The sequence below is a fragment of the Macrotis lagotis genome, chromosome X (assembly GCF_037893015.1).
Source record: "Macrotis lagotis isolate mMagLag1 chromosome X, bilby.v1.9.chrom.fasta, whole genome shotgun sequence".
Lineage (NCBI taxonomy): Eukaryota > Metazoa > Chordata > Mammalia > Peramelemorphia > Peramelidae > Macrotis > Macrotis lagotis.
The window spans coordinates 675,986,025-676,011,114 of record NC_133666.1 but is presented as its reverse complement, the minus strand read 5'-3'; the positions used below and the strand labels follow the sequence as shown (position 1 = coordinate 676,011,114).

The 25,090-nt window shown below is 37.9% G+C and overlaps 1 protein-coding gene across 1 annotated transcript; it reads left to right on the top strand.

Annotated features, from left to right (window-relative positions):
- The first annotated feature begins 23,259 nt into the window (after positions 1-23,259).
- On the top strand, positions 23,260-24,705 carry LOC141499581 (uncharacterized). The gene has a single exon (XM_074202244.1). The coding sequence runs from the start codon at positions 23,260-23,262 to the stop codon at positions 24,703-24,705; it is 1,446 nt and encodes a 481-aa protein (XP_074058345.1).
- The last annotated feature ends 385 nt before the right edge of the window (positions 24,706-25,090 follow it).

Below are 25,090 nucleotides of genomic sequence, written 5' to 3'. Positions count from 1 at the left end.
TTATTTTCCCTTTAATTGCCATGCATAACCCAAGACAAAACTATGGCATCTGAATGCAGAGCAAAGCATGCTTTGTTCACTTTCGGAAACTTCTTTTATGCTTTTTCATCTTCTCATGTTTTTTTCCCCTTTTAGTTCGAATTCTTCTTTCACAACATGACTAATAGGGAAATATGTTAAACACGATTGTACATGTATCAGCTTACTCACTGCCACTGGGAGGAGGGAAGGAAAAAAGGTAGGGTGGTAGAAAATTGTGGAACTTAAAAGTTTACAAAAAGATATATGTCAAAAACTATCTTTGCATGTAATTGGAAAAAAATAAAATAATATGAAAAATCAATACTTTCTATAAGTTTCTAAATTAATCCTACTATATCATAGTTTACAAATGAACTTTATATGCTAAGTCAATGTTGCCCTTGACCTTCACATCTCTGTACTAGACAAGAACAAATGCTTGTGGACTGAGTTGGTTTCTGGGCTCTTTTGTCCCTCTGATTGTGGTGACTGTTTTGTATTTCTTCAATCTATGGAATGGAGGTACAGTCAATAGCTTTATGTTTGACTGATTCTCATTTTTTCAGAGATAGTAGCTGCCAATATAGAATTAGAGTCATCATAAACATATGAGATATCTCCTAATTTTGACCATTGTTTTACCTAATGAGCAATTTCAAGACAGGCAGGCAACTGACTCTAAAATAATGCCTACATTTTTAACAAGTTGCATCCTGTTTTTAAGGAGTAGTCATGGTATCATATGAGTTTAAAGTTTAAAAAAAAATTTGTTTTTAGGTTTTTGCAAGGCAATGAGGTTAAGTGGCTTGCCCAAGGCCACACAGCTAGGTAATTATTAAATGTCTGAGGTCAGATTTGAACTCAGGTCCTCCTGACTCCAGGGCCGGTGCTCTATCCACTGCACCACCTTGCTGCCCCGAGTTTAAAGCTTTAAAAAAAAACTTTTAGTTTGCTAGTCCAAACTCTATTTTATACATGAGAAAAGAGATATAAAATGACTTGTACAAAGTAGCATTGGGAGTATAGAATGCAATTTGTTCCAATAACCATGAAGACAGCTGAAGCAGGTACTGTGGACTACTTAGAATTTGATCAGACATTGAAAATGCCAAGGTCATCTACTAAACACTGGGCCATTTTCAGTGTTTCTGACTCTTGTCTTGCTACTGGATTCTAATGACTCTGGAAGAGTGAGTGAGGCTGATGACTTTGCAACTCTGCCTCACTGAAATCCAATTCACACAGGAGTCAATGTATCATTCCATGATGTCACCGTTTTTTTTTTTTTAAATGTAGGAGGAACAGCAACAATGATAAGCATAACAAAGAATGCTATTTAAATTTTGCAACTGTTTTTAGATAAGAGTATCAAGAGTATCACAAAAATCTGTAAAGTCAGTACTTCAGTTACTAGTTACTGTAGTAGTTAGACTGCTGAATCTGGAGTCAGGAGGAACTGAGTTCAGATCATGCCTCAGATACTAGCTGTGTGACTTTGAACAAGTCACTTTACTTTTTTGCCTTGGTTTCCTCAAATGTAAAATGAGGATCTATTCCCAGGGTTGTTGTGAGTATCAATAAGATAAACTCTGTAGTTCCTTGCACATGGTGTGGAAGGTGAAAGATGAGATATCTGAACTAACAGAGGTTCAATCTTTCAAATATTTCAATTTATTGAGCAATTCATGGTAATTGTCCAACAAACTAGGACCAGATCTTATTAATTTATACCTAGACCCTAAATATGAGGGAGATAGATTTTCATACATTAAAAACATTTAATTAATGAAAAGAAAATAAGACAACATTAGATAATCTGATTTCTAATTGGAGAAAAGATTGGAGTCTTTCCAGGTTAGGAAGGGGAGAGTGAATAGGTACATTTCTCCAAAATCAGAAAAAGAGGTGTCCACTCAAGTGTCAGTAAACAATCAAAAGAACATGGAATCAGTAACTGATTGACTGGTAGAGAGTTGGTTTTCAGATAAGACATATGAGATACTTGAAATAAATGCGAGAAAACTCCTTACATCAGTCTTTGGATCTAACTGGGTTTCTGGTCAGCATAACCTCTATCCTTGGTTAAGCATCTCTAAGCTATGGGTTCAGCTTTTCAGTTTTGCAGGAATAAACAATACAATAAGTTTTTGCCCTATTCCCACAACCTGATCAAGTTTTCTCATAAGGGAGAAATTGAACCAGACCTATTGTTAAATAGAAAGGGAACAGAGCTAGCAGTGTGGTTCACTCAATCACTTGCCGTCCCAATCCTTTTAATTTCTTCAATTTCTTCATTAGTAGGCACTATATAAATGTTATTATCATCGTTATCACAATTATTATCACTACTACTACTACTACTACTACTCTCATTTTACAAACTCTTTTAAATGAAATGTTTAACTAAGGACAATAAGTGTTGAATTCAGAGTTCAAGTCTGCATCTCTCAATCAATCACCAAATGGTTATTATCCTTCATATTCTAAGAAGATACTATCAAATGAATGAAGGTATGGCTTATAGAAAATGTTTATTATAGTGAGGGGAATCTTGTGCAAAGATATCATATGTCAGTTACTATACTAAGTAACTTAGGATAGAAAGACAAAAAGGTAACTTTTGTCCCTGCCTTCAAGGAATTTACAATCTTCTAGGGGAGAAAATGTGTGTATGTGTATATATGCATTATGTATGTATAGGTGTATCAATAATTATAAAAAATTTTGGATATTTATGGGAAGGGTATTCATAGCTAGGGAGGAGGAAAATCAGGAAAAAATTTCATGGTATAGGTGACCCTTGAGTTGAGATATAAAGGAAGCAAAGGAACTAGAAGTGAAGAGAGAACATTCCAAACTTGGAGGGACATCTAGTGCTCAGGGCTTGGAGGCCTTTGAAATATCATGTCATGTCTTTGTCTGTGTGTGTGTGTGTGTGTGTGTGTGTGTGTGTGTGTGTGTGTGTGTATGGAATGATGGAAAAGTAAATATGGATCAATTGCAGAGTGATCGAAAGGGTCATAACTGACTCCAACATTTTCTAGTTTATCTAATACTGCTTCTAAGAATTTCAGTTCTATTTCATTTCTTGAATCAGATCATGTTATCCACACATGTTGTCCTCCCACTATGGTTACCTTCACAGTGGAGCCACTGAGTCAGATTTCTAGAAAGATAATAACATAATTTGAAAAATCTTGTTAAGGTCATTATTTAATTGTCATACATATTCATCCTCAGCAGATGAGAGAATCTTGGAGTTGGTGATGTCAGAGACCTTAGAAGTCATTGAGTCCAAATTCCTCATTTTACAGATGAAGAAACTGAGGCACAGAGGGTAAATGACTTGCTCAGGGTCATATGACTAATAAGTATGTTCAGTGAGATTTGAACTAAGATCCTTCTGACTTCAAGGTCAGTGCTCTATTTCAGGTTACCTCTTCAATTGTGGATTTTTGATGAGAACTGTGTCTGTGATAATCTATTGGCATATGACAAAAACTCTAAATCAAGATGACCAAGTTCTGCATAAAAAGAGATTTCTTATTGCCCTTGGGCTCCTGTGAAAACCAATTTCAAGAATTCCTTTCTTAGTCTTCTAGGAAACTTGATAATTCTCTTTTCAGCTAACTTTTCTTTGACTTCTAGTTTCATTTCTTACAGGACTATTAATTCAACTTAGTTGTTAAGAAAGTTCCATAAGCACCAAAGTTGAAAATCAACCTTGTAGATCCTCTAGAAACTGTAGGATTCTTAGCCTCTCTAAACCTTCTACCATTGTAGATGCCAAAACAGAGCTCATAAGACTGTACACTGTTTTGTATGTAGTCTTATTTTTTTCCATTAACATTCATTTAAGCAAGAGAAATTCCTACATTGATCATATCCAAAATGTATGTGGACAATGTTGGAGAGGCTGTGGAAAAACAGGCATCAACTCTTGGTGGAACCATGGATGAGTGAATCATGGTGGGAAGCTTTTTGGAACTATGCCTCCAAAGTTCTGATCCTGTGTATACCCTTTTACTCAATGACACCATTAGTATAAGGTCATACCCCCAAAAGAAGCCAAAATAAAGTAAGAAAAGAGTCAGATGTACAAAAGCTATTTATGGTGACAAAGATCTAGAAATTAAGGGCATACCCATCAATGAAGCATTGACTGATCAAATTATGACAAATGAATGCAATGGAATACTATTGTGCCATAGGAAATGCTTGTATATTTTTAAATATTTCATAAATTTATTACACAGTGATCAGCTCTCTGGTCTAGAACTTTGCTGTCCTTTTTTCTAGACCTAGTTTTCAGATAAGAGAGGAGCTTAACCAGACTCAGACCAGAATCTTGAGTGGCAACCTTAGAAAGGCAACTGGAATCTTGAGTGGCAACCTTAGAAAGCTTTAAAATTAGAATAACTATTGCTAATCTTCTTAAGATAATTTACTTATACACTTGTCTCCAGGCAGGGAAAGGGATTAAATTACCTCTTAACCATATTCTCTTCTCCTTTTCCCCACCCAAATCTAAAATATTTGATTGTCACTGATCTCATTTGCTTATCTTAGATTTTGAAGACAGGGGAAGAAATTTCAGTGGGTTTCTTTCTCTCTCTTTCTCTCTCTCCCCCCCACTTAATAGTATTTCCCCCCAATTTCATGTAAAGATAATTTTCAAATTTCATTTTTATAAGATTTTGAGTTCCAAACTTTTCTCCCTCTCTTCCCTCTTCCCTCCCCAAGATAATGAGCAGTCTGATATAGGTTATACATGAACAATTATGCTATACAGTTTAGTCACATTTTGAAAGAAGAATCAGAACAAAAGGAAAAAAAAACAATTTTGGTTGCTCTTAGCAGAAATTCTTGCTGTATTCAATGTCTCACTGGTAATTATTTTCAGAAAAAAAGAAAACTGGATGAAATCACCAAAAAGTCAAAAAATTATTGAGGTCAGGAAGCAGAGTTGGTATCTTGGTTGGAAAGCATTTCAATCTCTTGATTTCTCTTCCCTTTGAATCTAAGGGAATCAATTTGATTTCAGGGGAAATGCTGGATGAGAGTATGCAAAGTTGATAAAGAATGCTAGACCCTATCTTCTGAGATTAGGAAATTCTGAATAGACTTTAACAGCCATTCTTGAAATCATAGAATATCAAAGCCTGGAAGGTCCTTTGAACCCAGATTATCCACATTGGAAGAGACTTCTAAAATATAGAATGACAAAATAGGGAGGAACCACAGAATATCAGAACTGATAGGGATTATAATAATAATAATAATAATAATAATAATAAAGATGGCTGGGTGATAGTGGATAGAGCACTGGAGTCAGGAGGACCTGAGTTCAAATCCATCAGACCTCAGACACTTCATAATGACCTAGCTGTGTGGCCTTGGGCAAGTCACTTCACCCCATTGCCTTGCAAAACCCTAATAATAATAATAGTAACAATAGCAAAGACTAATAGTTGGCATTTTGATGATTCCATTAGTCACTGTGAAACAACAACAAAATATAACAATGACAACGACACCAACAAAACAACAGCTAGCGTTTATACAGCGCTTTCAGGGTCCAAAGAAGGCTTTCAACGGTTTTCTCTGTTGTGACCTTCACAATAATTTGAAGAGGTAAATACTATTGTGATGATTATTTTTTTATGAGGAAGTTGAGGGAGATAGAAGTTAAATGATTTGCCCAGGGTCACACAGCTGGTAAATGACAGAGATCAGATATACCTCTGCTCTTCCTGCCTTTAGATTCAGCTCTCCATTGTACTACCCAGAGGATATCATTGTTGAGAGGAACAGTCAAAATAAGGAAAAAATCCTCACTTGGAGGTCGGAGGTAAATGATTCCCAGTGAGGTGAAAGTAACTGCCTAAAAGTCAAAGACAAAGCCAAGATCCAAATAAACTTTTCCAGGATCCTATTAAAACTTTTAGTATATATTCCAGTCTTAAAGAAATGTGGAACACCCAACTTGGAAGAAATTTCAAAACCTATTTAGTTCAATTCATTTTTTAAAATTATATAAACATTTTATTTGTTTTCCAATTATATGCAATAGTAGTTTCTACCTATTACTTTTGGTAAGGTTTTGAATTTTACAATCCCCCCCTTCCTCCCCCCACCCCCTCCTAGAAGACAATCTGATAATCTTCACATTGTTTTCATGTGATGCACTGATCAAAACAGAATGTGTTGAGAGGAAAAACATATCCTTGAGGAAAAAAATAAAATATTAGAGATAGCAAAATTATGTAGTACATAGGATGACTTTTTTTAATTGAATGGAATAATAACCTTTGGTCTTTCTCTGAATTCTGATGGTATTCTCTATCATGGATACCCTAAAACTATCCCTGATTATTGTACTGATGGGATGAGCAAGTTCATCAAGGTTGATCACCCTCATGTTGCTTGTTAGCATGTGCAATGTTCTTCTGGTTCTGCCTATCTCACTCAGTATCAGTTTATGCAAGTTTTTCCAAGCTTCTCTGAATAGAACCATAGCATGCCATAACATGCATATACTACAATTTGTTCAGCAATTCCTAAATTAATGGACACCCCCCTCGATTTCCAATTCTTTTCTATGAATGTTTCCGTACAAGTGATGTTTTTACCCTTTTTCATGATCTCTTCAGGATATAGACCCAGTAAAGGTATTGCTGGATCAAAGGCTATGTGCATTTTTATTGCCTTTTGGGCATAATTCCAAATTGCTCTCCAGAAAGATTGGATCAGTTCACAGCTCTACCAAAAATGCATTAAGGTCCCAAATTTCCCACATCTCTTCCAACATTGATCATTGTCCTTTCTGGTCACCAATTTACTCTTGCAGAAGATATTCTTTACCATAAATGTCTCTCCCAAGATTATCATCCAACTTTTGTTTGGAGATCATTGAAAGGGAAGTCTTTTCTAATTTTGGACTCCCCCCCCTTACAATCTTTTTTCTATCCTATTCTATTTTTATTCTACAAATTCCATCCCATTCCATACTATCCATCTAGCTCTGCCCTCTGGAATTGAAGAGAATAAGTCTAATCCTTTCCCAATATAAAAACCATCATTTAAAGACAACTCAGGGGGGGTGGCTAGGTGGCACAGTGACCTTGGAGTCAGGAGTACCTGGGTTCAAATCTGACCTCAGACATTTAATAATTACCTAGCCCTGTGGCCTTGGGCAAGCCACTTAACCCCATTGCCTTGAAAAAAAAATCGAAAACAATAAATAAATAAAGACAACTCTCCTAGAATTGGAGGTAAATAGAGCCAGAGAAGTACATTTCTATCTTGGTTCTCTCTCTATGTAACCAATGAGGAAAGTCTAAATTTCCTCACTGGTATAAGGAGATCTTTGGATTATGATGATCTCTGAGTTCCTTCTAGTTCAAAATTCTAGCATCATGGTTTTTTATATTGTTATCTTGGACAAGTCTCTGCTCAATTCTAAATCATTTGATCTTTCATTCTTCAAATTACTTCATATGGACTCTTTGGGTCACTATGCTATTCTTCAGTGGAGGGTAAGCTTCTCAACAATAAGTAATGTTTCATTGTATACCATTAGCACTTAGCATAATATCCAACATGTAATGTTTAGTCTTGTTGTTCAGTTATGTCTGACATCTGTGACCCCGTTTGAGATTTCCTTGCCAAAAACATTGGAGTGGTTTGTCATCTTCTTCTCCAGCTCATTTTACAGATAAGGAAACTAAGGCAAAAAGGATGAAATGACTTTGCCTAAGATCACATAACTAGGAAGTATCTGATGCCAACAGGGAAAGGAATTTTCCTGACACCAAGACCAATGCTCTATCCCTTGGGTCATTAAGATGCTCCCTCACCTTCTCACTTTTCCTTATCTCACATATCTAATGAAATAGATTAGATAAGAGACAAGCTATTCCTTCTTGGTCTTCTAGACCAAGCTTCAGATAGAGAGGTCCTGTTTTGGTATTAAAGAACTTCTCAATCTGACTCTGAACTTCATTTCAAACCTTAGTAACCATTTACTTTCATTTATTAACTCCTGGGTCCAAACTGGTCTTATTGAAATGCTCAGAATATCTCTTATCCCATCTCCAAGCCTTTGCATAACTGTCCACCATGGCTTGGAAGACCTCCCTCACTTCTCCCCTTTACAATCTCTAGTTTTCTTTAAAGTTCAGCTCTAAAACCATCTTCCACTTGAAGCCTTAATTGAACTCCCAAGCTGCTAAACCCCTTCCTTTCTAGTTCCTTTTCATTGAGTATTTTGAATAAATTTACATACAAATCTTACTTCTGTCATTTATGGCATGAACCTTGGGCAAATTGTTTAAACTCTGTGATTCTCAATTTACTCATCTGTAAAATAAAATGGTTAGACAGTTGGCCCTTGATTTTTTTTCTAGTTGTGTGATCCAATGAAATGTTCGTTATTTGATCCATCATACTTGTGGGATAGTTAGATACAGGAAGTGGAGAGAGTCTTGGATTTGGGATCAGGGATAAGTATTATTCAGATACTTTCTAGCTATGTGACCGAGTCACTAAACTTCTCTCAACCTATTTCCTCCTCTGTAATGTAGGAATTATAACAGAACCTACATTGTAGGTTTTTTGATAGTGATACATTTTTATAAATATATCAAATAAAGGAAGGAGAAAAGTATTTCTTAAGCACATTCATTTATTAGAGATGCTACCTACATACAGAACATAGTAGATACTTCAGAAATGTTTACTAATATGTGACGGGCATCTCCTTTGATTCTCAATCTTAGGAGACCCTCCCTAGGAGACTTTCCTCCCCCAGAAAATCCTTATTCAAGTGGAATCTGAAGTTAGCTTGTCACAGTAGTGGTGAGATCCACTTTGCTCAAAGACAAGTTAGTATTTTGTAATTATCTGGTAAGTAGAGGCATGATGTTAGGTACTAGAAATACAAAGACTAAAATGTAAGCCAGTCCCAGTCCACAGGGGAATTTCCCTGGGTCACTTATTTACAAAAGAGGTGGTGACAAATGGGAAGAAAGAGCTAGAAAATGGATCAATTAATAATCCCAAAGGCCTCACAGTGATGAGAGGTGAGAAATGGGTTTTAGGAGGGAGGACTCGGAGTCACAAAGCAGCTTTCAAGGGTGTGACCATAGTAGAACTATCACACTTTAGATAGTCTTCATTGTTGTAGACAGGATGCAATAATTTGCCTAATTTATGGGCAATTCTATTGCCCCTCCCTTAATAAATGAAAAATTCTAGGATCCTAGACTTAGTTATGGAAGTGACTTTGAGGACACAAGTCTCTAATTTTAGAAATTAGGAAAACTGGTCCAGAGAGACTAAGGGATTTGATCAACATCTTAGAGAGTGGTAAAGGTCAGGATTTCAACCCGGGTCATAGTTGGCAGGAACTTGGAACAGAGAATGGACCTCAAGGCACAGGTCAATCCTTAGCTGAACATTTCTTCTACCAAATGCCCCCAAAGTGATTATCCCATCTTTGCCTGATTATTTCAAATCAGGGTAAACTAAATTACCTTACCAAGGCGGCTCTCCTACTTGGGAAGTTTTTCCTAATATTGTCTTAATTTCTCAGCAACTTTCATCCAGAGTTCTTTGAACTCTTCCAAAAACAATCCTAAACCTTCTGCAACATGATATAATCTTTCAGATATTTAAAAACATCTTTCATAGAGCTGGATGTGGAGTCAGATAGGCAGATTTTCTAGACTGGGTCTCAAAGCATGTGATCTGGAGCAAGTCTGAATCGCCTTCACCAGTAAGATAAGAAGTGTATAGATCATTGGGTTTGGAATCTGGAAGAGTTATCTGCCTGGGTTCAAATCTGGCCTAAGATATTTACCACATGTGCGACTCTGGGCAAGTCACTTAATCATATTTGCCTCAGTTTCCTCATCTGTGAAAGGAACTACAAATGGAAAGTACAAATCACTCCAGTATTTTTGCCAAGAAAAATGTCTAATGAAGAGTTGAACATGATTGAACAGCAAATTTTGGGGGAGTCTAGGTTGCTCAGTGGTTATGGTCCTGAAGTCAAGAGGATCTGAGTTTAAATTTTACCTCAGAAACTTACTGGCCATGTAGCCCTGGCAAGTCACTTAACACTGTTTGTCTTAGTTTCCTCATCTGTCAAATGAGATGAAGAAAGAAATGGCAGTATCTCTAGCAAGAAAAAAAGAAAATGGGGAGCTGGACTATATAACTTTCTTTTAATTGTAAACTCTTTGAGGGCAGGGACTGTCTTATCATTAATCACATCCCCAATACTTAACAAATTGACTGGCTCATAGTAGTTCCTTAATAAAGATTTATGGGGCAGCTAGGTGGCATAGTAGATAAAGCACTGGCTCTGGAGTCAGGAGTACCTGGGTTTAAATCCGGTCTCAAACACCTAATAATGACCTAGCTGTGTGGCCTTGGGCAAGCCACTTAACCCCATTTGCCTTGCAAAAAAAAAAACCCTAAAAAAAAAGATTTATAGGATTGGGTATAACTTTTGAAGTCTCTTCCACTTCTAAACAATATAATTTTATATTGTAGTCTTTTGCTCATCCCTTTCTAGTTTAAAATCTATTGCAATCAGAAATTTCACATTAATTTGTATTTATCTACCTGTTTACCTCTTTTCTTTTCCCAGCAGAATGCCAGCTCCTAGAGGGCAAAGACTGTGGTTACGTTTTTGCCTTTGTATATCACTAACACTCAGTACTGGGCCTAGAGTTCAGATCACAAAGAAGGTCTCTTGAGCATCTCAAGCCCAGAGTATCCAACCCAGAACTCAATATCTTTCCCCAAATGCCACACTCTATTAAGGAGATCTATATTAGGCAGCACAGTGGATAGAAAAATTCAGGAAGATTCATCTTCAGGAGTTCAAATCTAACCTCAGACACTTAGTTGAGTGAACTGGTCAAGTCATTTAACCTTGTTTGCCTCAGTTTCCTCATCTGTAAAGGAAACTGAAGAAGATGGCAAATCACTCTAATATCTTTGCCAAGAAAACCTCAAATAGGATCATGCCTGAAATGACTCAACAAGATCATACTTATAAAGTACTAAAAATTTAAAACTTCAAAGCCATCCTCATGTCCTCAAGCTACCCAAACAAGATATTTAATCATTTCTACCTCTATAAATATCACATAGAGACCATTCCATGTAGGATACTCCCTTTTCTAGGTTCCTCTGAGCCATCACGTGGGTTAAAATTTGTTCCCATGACTCTCTGATGATGATGTTTGCCCTTCATGTTCAAGGAAGATCATGATATCAAGGAGATGATGCCATGACACACATGTGAATTGGATTTAGGCTGGGTCAGGGAGGGCGATGTGCTAAGTCTCTCTTTTTACCCCAGGGCCATCTGGGCCAAGTGGCCAGATAAGGAAGACTGGAGCTAGTTCTGGATATGAGGCAATCAGGATTAAGTGATTTAAGGTCACACACTTATGATTCTCTAGGACATTGGTCAAAACTCTTAGTCTCCTAATCTCAAATGAGAGATTTGCATTGGGTGACCTTAAAGTCATTTCCATTCCCAAATCTAGGATCCTGGAATTTTTCATGTACCAAGGGAGAGTCAAATAGCACCAGAAAATTGCCCTCAATTTAGGCAGTGCTCCCTGCATCTTCCAACAATAGAGGAAAAGTTGCATCATAAGAGGGATTAGTTCTACAATGGTCCCACCATTGAAAGTGAGATCACCCTGAGTCCACCCAAACAACACCCAATTCTAAAATGAGAAGGTCTTTGAGGTTATTAATTGATTCTTTTCTAAACTCTTTCTCCCAATTTGAGACCCTATTCTCAGAAAGTAAATCAGTCCCTGTCCCAAGGGAATTCCCCCTGTGGCTAGGGATTGGTTTGCTTTTCTCTATTTATCTCTAGCACCTAAAATAAACCCTCTACTTAATGGGTAATTCCAAAATGTTTACAGAATATAGTCATTTGTATCTTATAACTATCCTGAAGGCATAAGCAAGTCCAGGGAACTAATAATTTTCAGAGAGGCTGGCCCAAAATCTCCCATCTAGAGGGTCACAACTAGGAACCAAGTTCATACTGTTAATAGCAAAGCTGGTAGAAGAAATTGTTATTTTGGGGGTGGGTGGGTGGGGAATCATCATGTAGGAATTCCTTACTCATCTCCCTAGGGACAGAACTAATCACTTCAATCCAGGTCAAAAAGCATTTATCAATTAACAATCAAACATGGAATTTGTATTGCTGTTCTTCAGTCATATCTATCTCCTTGTGACCTCATGATATTTGTCTTTCATTTTTAGAAGAAGACCAAGATATCAGGGAGGTGATGCCATGACAAGCACATGAATTGGACTTGAATGAGGGGTGATGTGCTAAATCACCAGTCTCCCCTTTCTCCTCCAGAGTCATCTGAATCCAGGGAGATGGCCCTGGAAGTGAGGCAATGGGAGTTAAGTGACTTACCCAAGGTCACACAACTAGGAAGAGTCAAGAGGAGTCATCACTGTGTCATCTAGACCTGCAGTGGATGGAGCACTGACCTTGTTTCTTGAACAACAAGCCCTCACTCAAATCCAATTCATGTGCTTGTCATGGTATCACCTCTTGGCACTGTGGTCTTCTTCAAAAATGAAGGACAAACTTTTTTTTTTGGGGGGGGGGAAGAGTTTGCTATTTTCTTCTCCAACTCATTTTATAGAGGAAGAACCTGAGAAAAATGAAATTAAAGTGGCTTACCCAGGGTCACCCAATTTTAAGTGTCTGAGGCTGGTTATGAATTTGAATTTTCCTCATTCAGGCTCACTGAACTGGCCAAAAGGAATGTGGTAGAGGCAACCTAGCTGGTCAAATGGAATATTATAAAGGCTTCAGATATGCTCGTTTATCTGTCTGTCTATCTATCTGTAAAATGAGAGCCTTGGATCAGGTGTTTATTTAAGTAATTTCCCTATCTAAATCTATGTTCCTTGATTTTTCACCCATTAAGGGAAGAGCAAAAGGTACCAGGGAACTATTTGTAATTTAAGCTGATTAAAGTTTTTCTACACCAAAGGGGTGGATTACATTTTAAAAGAGGATGGATTAAAGCCTTACAGTGCTCACACCCTCCAAACAGGATCCCTTTTGTGTCTTGCTCCCAACACCCACTTCTCACCTCTTTTGAGGTTTTGAAGATCTTTAAAAGCTTCCTTTTCTAGCTCTTTCTCCCAAGTTGACCCACCTGTCTTAGAAAATAAACCAGACCCTGGGGCAGGGACTGGTTTACATTTTAGTCTTTGTATCTGAAGAGTTTAACACCATGGCTCTACTTAGTGGGAGATAACAGTAAACTAACTTCTTTCTGAGCAAAGTGGATGTCACAACTACAGATCTCACTACTGGATCCAGCTATCTCTGATTCTCATTTATGCTAAAGATTTTCTGAGGGAGGGACTTGCCCAAAGTCTTTATCTCTAAAATAGGCCACAACTTGGAAGGAAATATTTACTGTCCAACTTTGACCCTGGTTGGAGAGAATGATTACTCTTCTCTTTTTCATTGTTTTCTACTGGAAGCCTGTCTCTCAGTTTTTCTTAATTCCAGTGTCTTCTCTCCATTAATTTGTTCCTATTTATTCTTTCTATAACTTAATAACTTTATATATACATTTGTCTGCAAGTTGTCTTTACCATTAGATTGTAAACTTCTTTAGGGTAGAAACAATCTTTTGTCTCATTTTGTATCCGAAGCACTTAGTAGGAGTTTAATTGGCACAGTGTCTGCCATCTAGTAGGTACTTAATGAAGTGCCTCTCCACTCTTAGGAGTTGCACAAAGCAAATTTCAATAAAACATCACTTCTTTTTTTTTTAGATTTTTTTTTCAAGGGAATGGGGTTAAGTGGCTTGCCCAAGGCCACACAGCTAGGTAATTTTTAAGTGTCTGAGGTTGGATTTGAACCCAGGCACTCCTGACTCCAAGGCCGGTGCTCTATTCACTGCACCACCTAGACGCCCCAAAACATCACTTCTTAATGGACTATTACAATAGTCTCATTATTGGCACCCTTCAGTCACAAAAACCATTCATAAAACAAGGGAAAGAGAGGAAGCAGCAAAAACTTAGCATGTCAAACTATCATCATCATCTCTCCTCAGACTCTTCTTGTGGGTGCCCTAAAATGAGGGCCCTAAGAGTCTTGGAATAGAAGTATCTCCCCTCACCCCAAGGTCTGCTTCTAGCTTTGCTCCCAGAAGTCCCTCATTGAGATTATGACCTTGGGCAAATCACTTAATTTCTTCATCTCAGGAAACTGAAGATTTATTTTAAAATGATAAGTTTGGACCAGGTCTCTGAGGTCCCTTTTCATTCTATATCAATCATCTTATCATTTTTTTTTTCTTCTTATGAAATGCTTGGTGATAAATTAGATAAATAGACAGCCAGAGAGGTGAATGGATAGATGAATCAGATGAAGGAACATATGGACAAATAGATAAATGGATGGATGGATGGATGGACAGACAAAGCAAACATTTACTAAGTCTTCACTATATTCCTGCATTTATTGATTGATTGGTTATAGATAATTGATAAATATTTATTGATCTGAATTAAAGGGACTGATTTTGTCTCCAGGGAGCAGAGTAGGGAATCCCCCATATGTGTTTACTTCCAAATAAAAGAACAATTATGTGCCTACCTAAAAATAGTACAATCAATCTTTCCCCAAATCAGCACCAGGAGTTTCTTTCCTAGGTATGACCCTTTAGACTGGAGATTTTGGGTAAGTCCCTCACTCAGAAAATCATAATCCCAAGGACCTACTTGTGCCCTTAAAACAGTTATGAGATGCAGTTTGCTCAATTCAGTAAAGAATTTTTAATTACCTATTAAGTAGGGGCTTTGTATAAGGTGCTTGCATTATAAAGGCAAAAATGTAAGCCAATCTCTGCCCCTTAAAAAAATTCCCCCTGGGGCAAGGATTGGTCTACTTTCTAAGAAAGGGGTGTCTAATAGAGAAAAGAGCAAAGAATGGAATTAGTCAATAATTTCAAAGAGCTTTTCACTTTAGATTTGAGTATTGAGTGGGTGGACCAAGAAAGTCAACTTTCAATGGTTTGAGTATTGTTAAACTATCCTTCCCTTTAAAAATGTCTTCCCTGTGACTCAATAAATAATAGGCAGTGCTCTAATTGTATTGGCCCCTCCCTTTTAACTAATAAAAATCCTAGATATTAGATTTAGATGTGAAAGTTTCTTGAAAGTCATCCAATTTAATTCTTTATTTTTTTAAATTATTTTTTCATTTCATTGAAAATTCACCTTTTGTTCCTTCCATTTCTCCCAATTGAACATTAAAGAAAAATTAAACCTTTGGGAGAAATAGATATAATTTAACAAAAGAAATTCCCATGTTGACTGTGTCTAAACAGTGTATGTATATATATATATATATATATATATATATATATATATATATATATATATATCTTAACCTGTAACGTGAGTCCATCATCTTTTACTGAGATGAGTTTTTCAACATGAATGGTCTGGAATTGTGCCTGATCATTGCATTGATCAGAATTTTTAAGTCTTCCAAAGTTGCCCAACTTCACAATATTATTTTTAATGTAAAATTCATTCTCCTGGTTTGTGTCAGTTCTTACAAGTCTTCTAAGGTTTCTCCAAATCCACCCTCTTCTTTATTACTTGTGACGTAATATTCCAGAGCATTCACAAAACATTTTCTAGTCATTCTCCAATTGATCAACATTCCCTTAGTTTTTCAATTCTTGTTCACCACAAAAAGAGCATTAATATAAACATTTTTGTACTTTTGGGTCCTCATTCTTTTTCCTTAATCTCTTTCGGTTAAAGACCTAATAGTGGTTTCATTGACTTGAAAATTTTGGGGGACATAGTCCCAAATTGATTTTCAGAATGGCTGACCTTCCAACTCAATCATTTTATCAATAAGAAAACTTGAGTCTCAAGAGATTGAAGGACTTGTAACCAAGATTACAGAGAGTGAGAGAATCAGGATTTGATTATTCTCCCCTTCATCAACCAAATATTTCTTTTCACACTGTAGTAAACTGAGACCCAGGGAAGTGAAATTATTTATCTAATATCAAGGATTTGACACCAGTGTTGGTGACTCCAGAGTCAATGCTTTTTACTCCTTGGGTCATAATTACCCAGGGGCAAGTGGTGGTGGGACTCCTTAGCTCAAGAAATACTATCATTTATGGCATCTATAAAAGGTAAGATACTTTTCATAGATAGGGGAAAGCTAACTTGGGCTTTTGGGGAACAAAGGCACCTTTTGAGATGCCTCCCACCAATCTGTCCCCTAGTATTCTTTATCAAAGAAATCCCAAAGGACCCAGCTAGTGTCTGAAGTCAGATTAGAATCCCCCTCTTTTTTTTAAAATTATGGAAGACATTTGTGTGTGTGTGTGTGTATATATATATATATATATATATATATATGTATATATATATTTTTTTTCCTAGAATTTTGATTCTTCCCAAGACCAAAACTAAGATTCAATTCATATCATGGGTAGGCCAACCCATGAGGAGTAGATTTGATGATGTACAGATAATCATTGCCTATTTCCAATCTAATCATGTGGAAACTCAGGGACTGGTACTGTGGGATGACAAAAAGCCTTCTAATTAGCTTGGAAACTGGAAGAGCTGCTGACCCAGGAGTTACCGGGTCATAGAATGTTTATTTGAAAACCAAAGGTAAGAGAAACTATTTCTGCATATCTGTTGCTTCACAGCTATGAAGAGATAAGGCTGTTTGGAATTGCTGGCATGGGGAGAGGTGCCTGGCCACATTCTCCCATCTAGTGTCATATGGCCATCAGCACATAATGTCTCTCCTTTTATGTTTACTCTTCTTTGAACTTAGATTAATAAGCATTCTAAAATGAGAGCGCTGGCCACTTGGTAGGTTCAGAGGTGGTATTAGAGAAATTCAATTGTACCTCTAGTTTTGGGGGGGGTGCGTTTTGTTCCAGCTGTTTTTGCAGCACATTCTTAGAAAAATCTCTTTTATAAGAGCTAATGTAGCCAGCTAGTAAATTGTTGCTAGGGAGTACTTAAGTTAGGATTAATAATAAATAAATAAATTAATTAATTAATTAATTAATAATAAATACAGCCTTTCAGCTTCACCCCTCTAGAACCCTGAGAGTAGTTTGAGGGTAGCCAGTTTCTAGGGACTGTGTGTATAAAACTCGGAGAATTTGATCCAAAAAGGGTGCTGTAAATTCAACATTATTAAGCAACTATTAAGTATTGTATAGGTCAGCTAGATGGTCCAATGAATAGAGTGCTGAGACTGGAAATAGGAAGCCCTGGTTCAAATCCAACCTCAAGGACTTTTTGTGTGACCTCTGGGCTTGTCATTTAACCTTGTTTGCTTCAGTTTCCTCACCTGGAGAACGAGTTGGAGAGAGAAGGAAGCAGCAAATCCCTCCAAGTATTTTTGTCAAGGGTCGGTAAGAGTTGGATGCAATCGAAATACTGTACAACAATGAAATCAGTAATATATACATATACAGATGTAAATATAGACACATTCAATGAACAGAAAAATAATAGCAAAGATCAAGGAACATGAATTTTACTATTATAAGAAAGGGTCAGTGAAAGTTATCTTTCCACATGAAATCATTCTTGCCACATCAGTAAGAATTACACAAACAAGAAAATGAGAAAACAGAATAAAGACAGAATAAATAGCCTGTTTCATGTAGGACAAAGGTTAACCCAAGAACTAATTGCACATGCATAATGAACCTCATACATAGTAAGTGACATATCCTGCATAAAATTAGAGCTTCATTAACTGATCCTGGGTTGCATGAAATGAGTGGATAAGGAAAATTGTAACCTGGAAAGTTACCAATGGGGTCTGGAAGGGAGGAGCTCCATCATTCTAATGGTATAAAACTTGCTTTTACTTCTGTATTTGGTGCACTGTCCCAATTTGGAAGTGTGTCCATTTCTTTCAAGAATCATCAATAGAGATTCTCCACTCACTCTGGGTGTAGTTTCATTATTGCGGCTGAGTCCCCAAGGTCATTACAACAGAGAAAGCAATGGGCAATGGAAGCTCATCCCGGGCTAACTTTTTGACTCTGAACTGAGGAGCTCAAGGATCTCATTTCTAACAATTTGGGGGCTTGTTCAGGATCTGAAGACCTCCAACTTCAGTCCAATTGACAGAACCTAGAGAAGAGCACTTCCACCTCATTGTATCCATCTCTGACTTCTTTGGGCTGCATCAGTTGCCTGTCACTCGGACCCTGTGATTTTGGTCTTGACTCAAAAAGAGTGAGTGAACAATTGTGGAAGAACACAGTAGCCAGGGGACCATGGAAGTTGAGAGTGCTTGAGTAAGTTAAAGGAACCTTGTTGGTCAAAAATTCTTGTGTGGGACCAGTCTCAGGTGGGGGACCTTTGGAGGAGGAGTCTAAGGATGGGTGGCTGGGAATCAAAACAGAGGGTACCTAAAGAAAAATGGCTAAATATCCCTGAAATCTCCCCTGATAGTCCCCTGGAAAGAATGCTAAAGAACTGGGAACAGGGAAGAACTCAAGGAAAAGAGAAAAATAAAATGATTAAGTACTGCTATGGAGAATGGTCCAAGACCCCAATTCAAGGACAATTGATCTGGTGGCCAAAATTAGGATCAGATGAAGACTGGGCATGTCAGGCTCTGAATATATTTGTTAATGCTAAATAACCTCTCAACCAGGAAGAATCAGAATATGCAGCTTGTTGGGTAATTGAAAAATCTAAATTCATATATACAAAACCAGAAGAAGATAAAGGGAAGAAGTGGGACCCCCTTGAGGTACTTCCCACTCCTTATAATGTTCCTTCTCCTCCTTCCTCTCCCCTTTATCATTCTCTCCCCCCTTCTGAACCACTAGCCCCTCCAACACCTGACACCTTGGAGGTAGACCTAAAAAAGGGGTATACAAACCCACCTGGGTCTTAAAAGAGAATTGGTCCAGTGCATGAGGGATATAGAAAACCTCCCCTTTCCCCAAAAAACTGGGACTTCAAGCATATTCCCTCTTCTAGAAGTTGTGATGGGAGACCCTGGGGGAGTTAATGACCTTCTTAGCTCCACAGAAGTCCATGCTCTAAAAAAAGGAACATAAATCATTAGCTGAGGACCCCATTGGATTATTGGAGCAGGTAGACCAGTTTTTAGGATCCAATTTATATACCTGGTGGGAGTTAATGTCAATTCTCAACATGTTATTCACTGGGGAAGAATGAGAAATGATTAGGAGAGCTGCCATGCAGGGATGGGAACAGCAGCAGCCCCCAGTTCCTAGAGTAATACCAGCAGAAGTTAAATTTCCCATTGTTGATCCACTCTGGAATCACAATGGCCCAGGACACAGGACTTAAGAGAAGTAATAATAACAAGGATCAAAGAGGCTGAACCTAAATCACAGACCCTGAATAGGACAAAAGAAGGAGGAATCCCCCTCAGAATTTTTGGAAAGACTTAGGGAGAATATGAGGAAGTATTCCAGCTTAGATCCGACTGAACCTCTGGTCAAAGAGCCGCTCAAGGTAAATTTTGTAGGATGTGCTTGGCCAGATATTAGTAAGAAACTCCAAAAGATAGATGGGTGGAGTGCCAAACCCCTGGAGGAACTCCTCCATGAAGCTCAAAGGGTTTATGTAAGGAGGCAGCATGAGAAACAGAAACACAAGACTAGAATGATGGTAGCAACAGTAAGGGAAGTTATGAAAATAAGCAGAGAAAACGCACAGTCTTGGGAAATGGGGACCCAAAAAAGACTTGAAGAGATACAAAAGGAGAAGGGTAGATGCTTCCACTGTGGGAAAGGAGGGCACTTCAAGAGTGAATGTCCTAAGTTTAGAAAGAAGGAAAGGATTGCTCCTTTCATGGCTTTTGATGAAGACTAGAGAAATCAGAGGTTCTTTCTCCTTAAGCCCAAATCAGAACCTTTGATAAATTTAATGGTTGGGGAACCCAGAAAATCAATTACCTTTTTGGTTGACTCAGGGACAGAGAGGTCTTCTTTGGCAGTTGCTCTCCCCTCCTTAAAATTAAATGACAAATTTATTAAAGTGTGTGGGGTAGGGGCGGTTAGGTGGCATAGTGGATAAAGCACCAGCCTTGGAGTCAGGAGTACCTGGGTTCAAATCCAGTCTCAGACACTTAATAATTACCTAGCTGTGTGGCCTTGGGCAAGCCACTTAACCCCATTCGCCTTGCAAAAAAAACCAAAAAAAAATGTCTGGGGTAAAAAGAGAAACATTTTCAGTTCCTATTTTTCAAGAAACTAAAGTAAAATGGGGGTGATATAGAGGAAAGGGCAGAATTTTTATTCATTTCAGATACAGGAGCTAATTTATTGGGACAAAATCTAATAATAAAATTGAGATTGACAATGGGGGTTATGGAAAATCTTATTCAATTTGCTCATTCACTGCAGAAGAAAAAAAAAGAATCAGAAGTATAGAAAAAGAAGATAACAGGAGTGGAGTGGGTTACAGATTAAGCCCATATTCATATGCCTGAAAGATCCTCAGACTCTGGCTTATATGAAGCAATAGCCTTTTGCTCTTGAAGGGCAAAAAGGCTTGCACCCAGTAAGAGACCAGCTTCTGAAGGATAAACTGTTAGAACTTTATATATCCAGTTACAATACCCCTGTTCTTCCAATTAGGAGACAGATGGAACTTATTGATCCATATAAGATTTAAGAAAAGTAAGATTTAAGAAAAGTTAACCAGCTGGTTCAAGTCAGACATCCTGTAGCTCCCAAATAATATACCTTGCTAAATCCAATATCCCCAGAACATCAATGGTTTAGAGTAGTGGAATTGAAGGATGACTTTTGGGCCTGTTCTTTGGGAAAGGAGAGCAGAAATTATTTTGCCTTTACCTGGGAAAATGTTCATACAGGAAGAAAAAAGCAATATAGGTGATTGATATTACCCCAGATTTTTACCAAGACCTTTAAGGTAAGATTGTTCAGGAAATCTTATAAAAGTTTGAGGTTCTTAATATACAATATGTGGATGATTTGCTACTGGGGAGCAAGAGAGAATTTGTGACTGAAACTGATAAAACTGTTAAACTTTCTGTGTTCTCAAGGTCTAAGGGTTTCTTCCAAGAAATTACAGTTTATGGAATGAGAAGTAAAATACTTAAATCTCTCAATCAGTCAAGAAAATTAGTCCAGAAAAGATTCAGGGAATCTCTCCATAAGACTGAAAAGGAATTGAGGAAATTCCTGGAGATGACTGGATATTGTAGAATATGGATTGAGTCTTATATAGATCTTTAGTTAATTGTTCACAAGAGTTTATACTCAGAAAAAGAATATGATAGGTTAGATTGAACTAAAGAAGAAAAGGAAGGATCAAGAGGGCCTTCTCTTTTGCACCAGTGTTAGCCTTACCAGCCTTGGATAAGCTATTCCATCTATTTCTATTTCCTATCAGGGAACAAGAAATAAGTCTTCTAAAGAGTATAAAAGTTGACTTCCAGAGTATAAAAGTTGACTTTACTTAAAGGCCCCTGGTTAGAAAACTAAAAAATCTTTTCGTTTTAGTAGGCCACTTAACAGGGCTGGTGGAGGTATACCCCTTAAGTTCTACAACAGCATCAAATGTAAGCAGAGTTATTATCTTAGGACAAATTATTCCATGGTTTGGAATAGAAGAGAGGATTGCCTCAGATAATGGTACGCACTTTACTTCTCAAGTTTTACAAAACATCATGAAAAGTTGAGAAATAAGGTGGGAATTTCTTACTCCCTGGCAACCACATTCCTCGGGAAAAGTAGAGAGAATGAATCAAACCCTAAAGAAACAATTGACTAAACTGATTTTAGAAACTAAACTTCCTTGGATGAAGTGTCTACCCCTAGACTTGCTAAGAATAAGAATCACTCTCCAAAAAGACATAAGAATGTACATAAGAATGTTGAGGTCTACTATTCTTAGGGAGGAAAGGGGAGCTACTTACCTTGGAAACCAAAGATAGATTTTTAAGGAGTTATATGCTGGCAGTGTCTTCCTACCTTTCAGAACTCCGGAAAAAAAGGACTCCTGGCATGGAAGCCTTCTGCTGAATTCACCATACATCCTTATAAAACTGAAGACTGGGTCTTGATTAAGACGTGGAAAGAAGAAAAATTACACCCCTATTGGGATGGACCTTATTTGGTGTTATTAACAACTGAGACTACAATAATGACTGCAGAAAATGCTTGGACTCCTTACACTAGAGTAAAGGGACCTGTGGACCATCCTGAGAAGTAGGAGGTTCAAGCAAATCCAGACTTCCTTAACTTTTCTTCTGAAGAGGAGAACAAGAGTGATGTGGACTGTTAGGTTTTACTCTATATTTCATAGCATATGGAAAGCTGTATTTTAGTTGGGGAATGCTGTGTGCTTGGATAATGCAGAGTGTAAAATAAGAGGGGGATGTAGGCAGGAGTTGGGTAACTGAGCTTAATACATGAAAAGTGAAGTGTGGGTGATAATTAGCATTGGAGTGCTGGTAGGGATATTATTAATCTAATTATTCCATGGGATCTATCCCTTGAGACTATACCTATAAGTGAAGGAGTTATATGATCAGTAGTTTAGTAACTATTCCATTGTCCTGAGAACAAGAAAATGATTTCTCTTTTTCTGGGGTTAATTCTACTTCCTGTGGGAAAGATGATTCAGGATTCATATTGGAGGGAAGATGACAAGAAGTTTGATAATAAGTGGTACACATTGGGTAGAGGGTTACCCACCAGTGTAAAAATTTGGATAAATCTTACTGAATCCACTAACCCTCAGACTATTCAAATTGATGCTTGTCAGGTCATTGATTGTGGGGATATAACTGCTCAGAGACTACTTAGTAAAGAGCCCAAATATCTTTGCCCTGACAAAAGACCAGGTGAACCCTACAATTATGGTCCAGCTTGTCCAGGTTGGGATGATGTTTGGTGGACCAGTCAATTTGAAGGATGGACTTCCTACCCTAAGGGACTGGAGAACAAACGATTAAAAGAGGCAATAAGCATATTCAGAGGGGAGGCTGGGATTGATTGTCAATATCACCAATGCAACCCAATCCTCATCACTGTCAGACAACCAGATCAAGCAATAGAGGGTACATATGGACTAGGAATTTCAGTTAGGGGAAAAGACCCAGTTGGGAGATTTAGAATCATGGTCAGGAAGCCTATTCCACCCTCTCAGGATCACCTTATGCCAACCTCGCTCTTTATGAAAAAAAAGAATCAGAATGACCCTAGTCTTCTTAAAGTAGTTGAAGTTGACAACCTTAAGAAGACTTTGGAATTGGAAACTGGATATGGAGACACAAACGCCTGGGTCGATTGGATAAGGTATACTGTGAAAAGTTTGAACAAAAGTAACTGCTACGCTTGTGCAGAAGGGAGACCTGTACTGAAGGTGGTTCCTTTTCCTCTAAACCTTAAAAACAGACCAGAGGACTTCAAATGCATTCTAGAACTGTTCCAGGAGAGAAAAGTCAGAGAGAACTGTAATGCCCTGTCCCATCTATTTCCTCGAGTAGCAAAAAGAATGTCCAAGATCACTTCCACAGTGGTGAATGGGAAATTCCCCTCCTGCATCTCAAGGCAGGTGAGTGGATCTCCCGGTGAAGACTTGGGCAATGCTACATGTTCTGATATCTTGGTGGAGACAAAAGGGACTGACAGTTTCTCTCAAATGACTGTACCTCGAGCTGATCTCTGGTGGTGGTGTGGAGGTAGGAAACTTAGACAGGTTCTCCCTAATAATTGGCATGGGACATGTGCCCTAATTCAGTTGGCCATGCCCTTCACCTTGGCATTCGTCCAAGAGCCTGAATCAGAAAATAGGAGGGTTAGGAGAGTTGCTTCCAAGTCCCCCTTGGGTTCCTTTGATGAGTCTGTCTACCTAGATGAAATAGGAGTCCCTAGAGGGATACCTGATGAGTTCAAGGCCCGGAACCAAGTGGCAGCTGGATTTGAGTCCCTATTTTGGTGGGTTACAATCAATAAAAATGTGGATTGGATCAATTATATTTACTATAACCAGCAACGATTTATTAATTATACAAGAACTGCTGTAGAGGGTATATCTGAGCAATTAGATGCTACTAGTCGAGTGGCTTGGGAAAATAGAATGGCCCTTGATATGATGCTTGCTAAAGAAGGGGGAGTCTGTAAAATGATTGGGGGATCATGTTGTACTTTTATTCCCAATAATACAGCCCCTGATGGATCAATTACACGGGCACTCCAAGGTTTGACACGACTATCTGAAGAATTATCCCGAAACTCAGGAATTAATAATCCCATAACCGGTTGGTTGGAGAATTGGTTTGGAAAATGGAAAGGGATAGCCACGTCCTTCATAACCTCTGTTATTATAGCAATAGCGATTTTAACTGCTGTGGGGTGTTGCATAGTTCCCTGCATAAGAGGATTAGTCCAGAGGTTGATAGAGAAAGCTCTGACCCAGGAGTCCCCACCAGAGTATAATAACTTACAGAGAGCAGAACCTAGAAAGGTAAAAATAATGATAGAAAAATCTGATGTAACACCCAGTAATAAGGAATGTGAACTTATACTCAAAAAGTTTGAGGAAAGACAAAGAAGAAAGTAGAAATGTGAAATTTATTGAATAGAGGAGGAATTATAAGAAAAGGTCGGTGACAGTTCTGCTTCCACATGAGATCATTCAGGTCATACCAGCAAGGATTACACAAAAAAGAAAATGAGAAAATAGTCAGTCAATCAGTATAGAGATAGCATCTTCCTAAGACATAGGTATATTTGTAGGCAACAGTGAAGGAAAGAGTGAATAGATAGAGAGGTTGGAAATCTCCTAGAGAAGGGATAGAATCAAGGATGCATGTAAAGAGGACCTTTTCTTGACAAGAAAAAGGGCTACTTCTTCATGAGAGACAGGAGTGAAAAAGATATTATTGTTCACTCATGTTTGACTCCTCATGACCCCTGTTGGGGTTTTCTTGGCAGTGATATTGAAG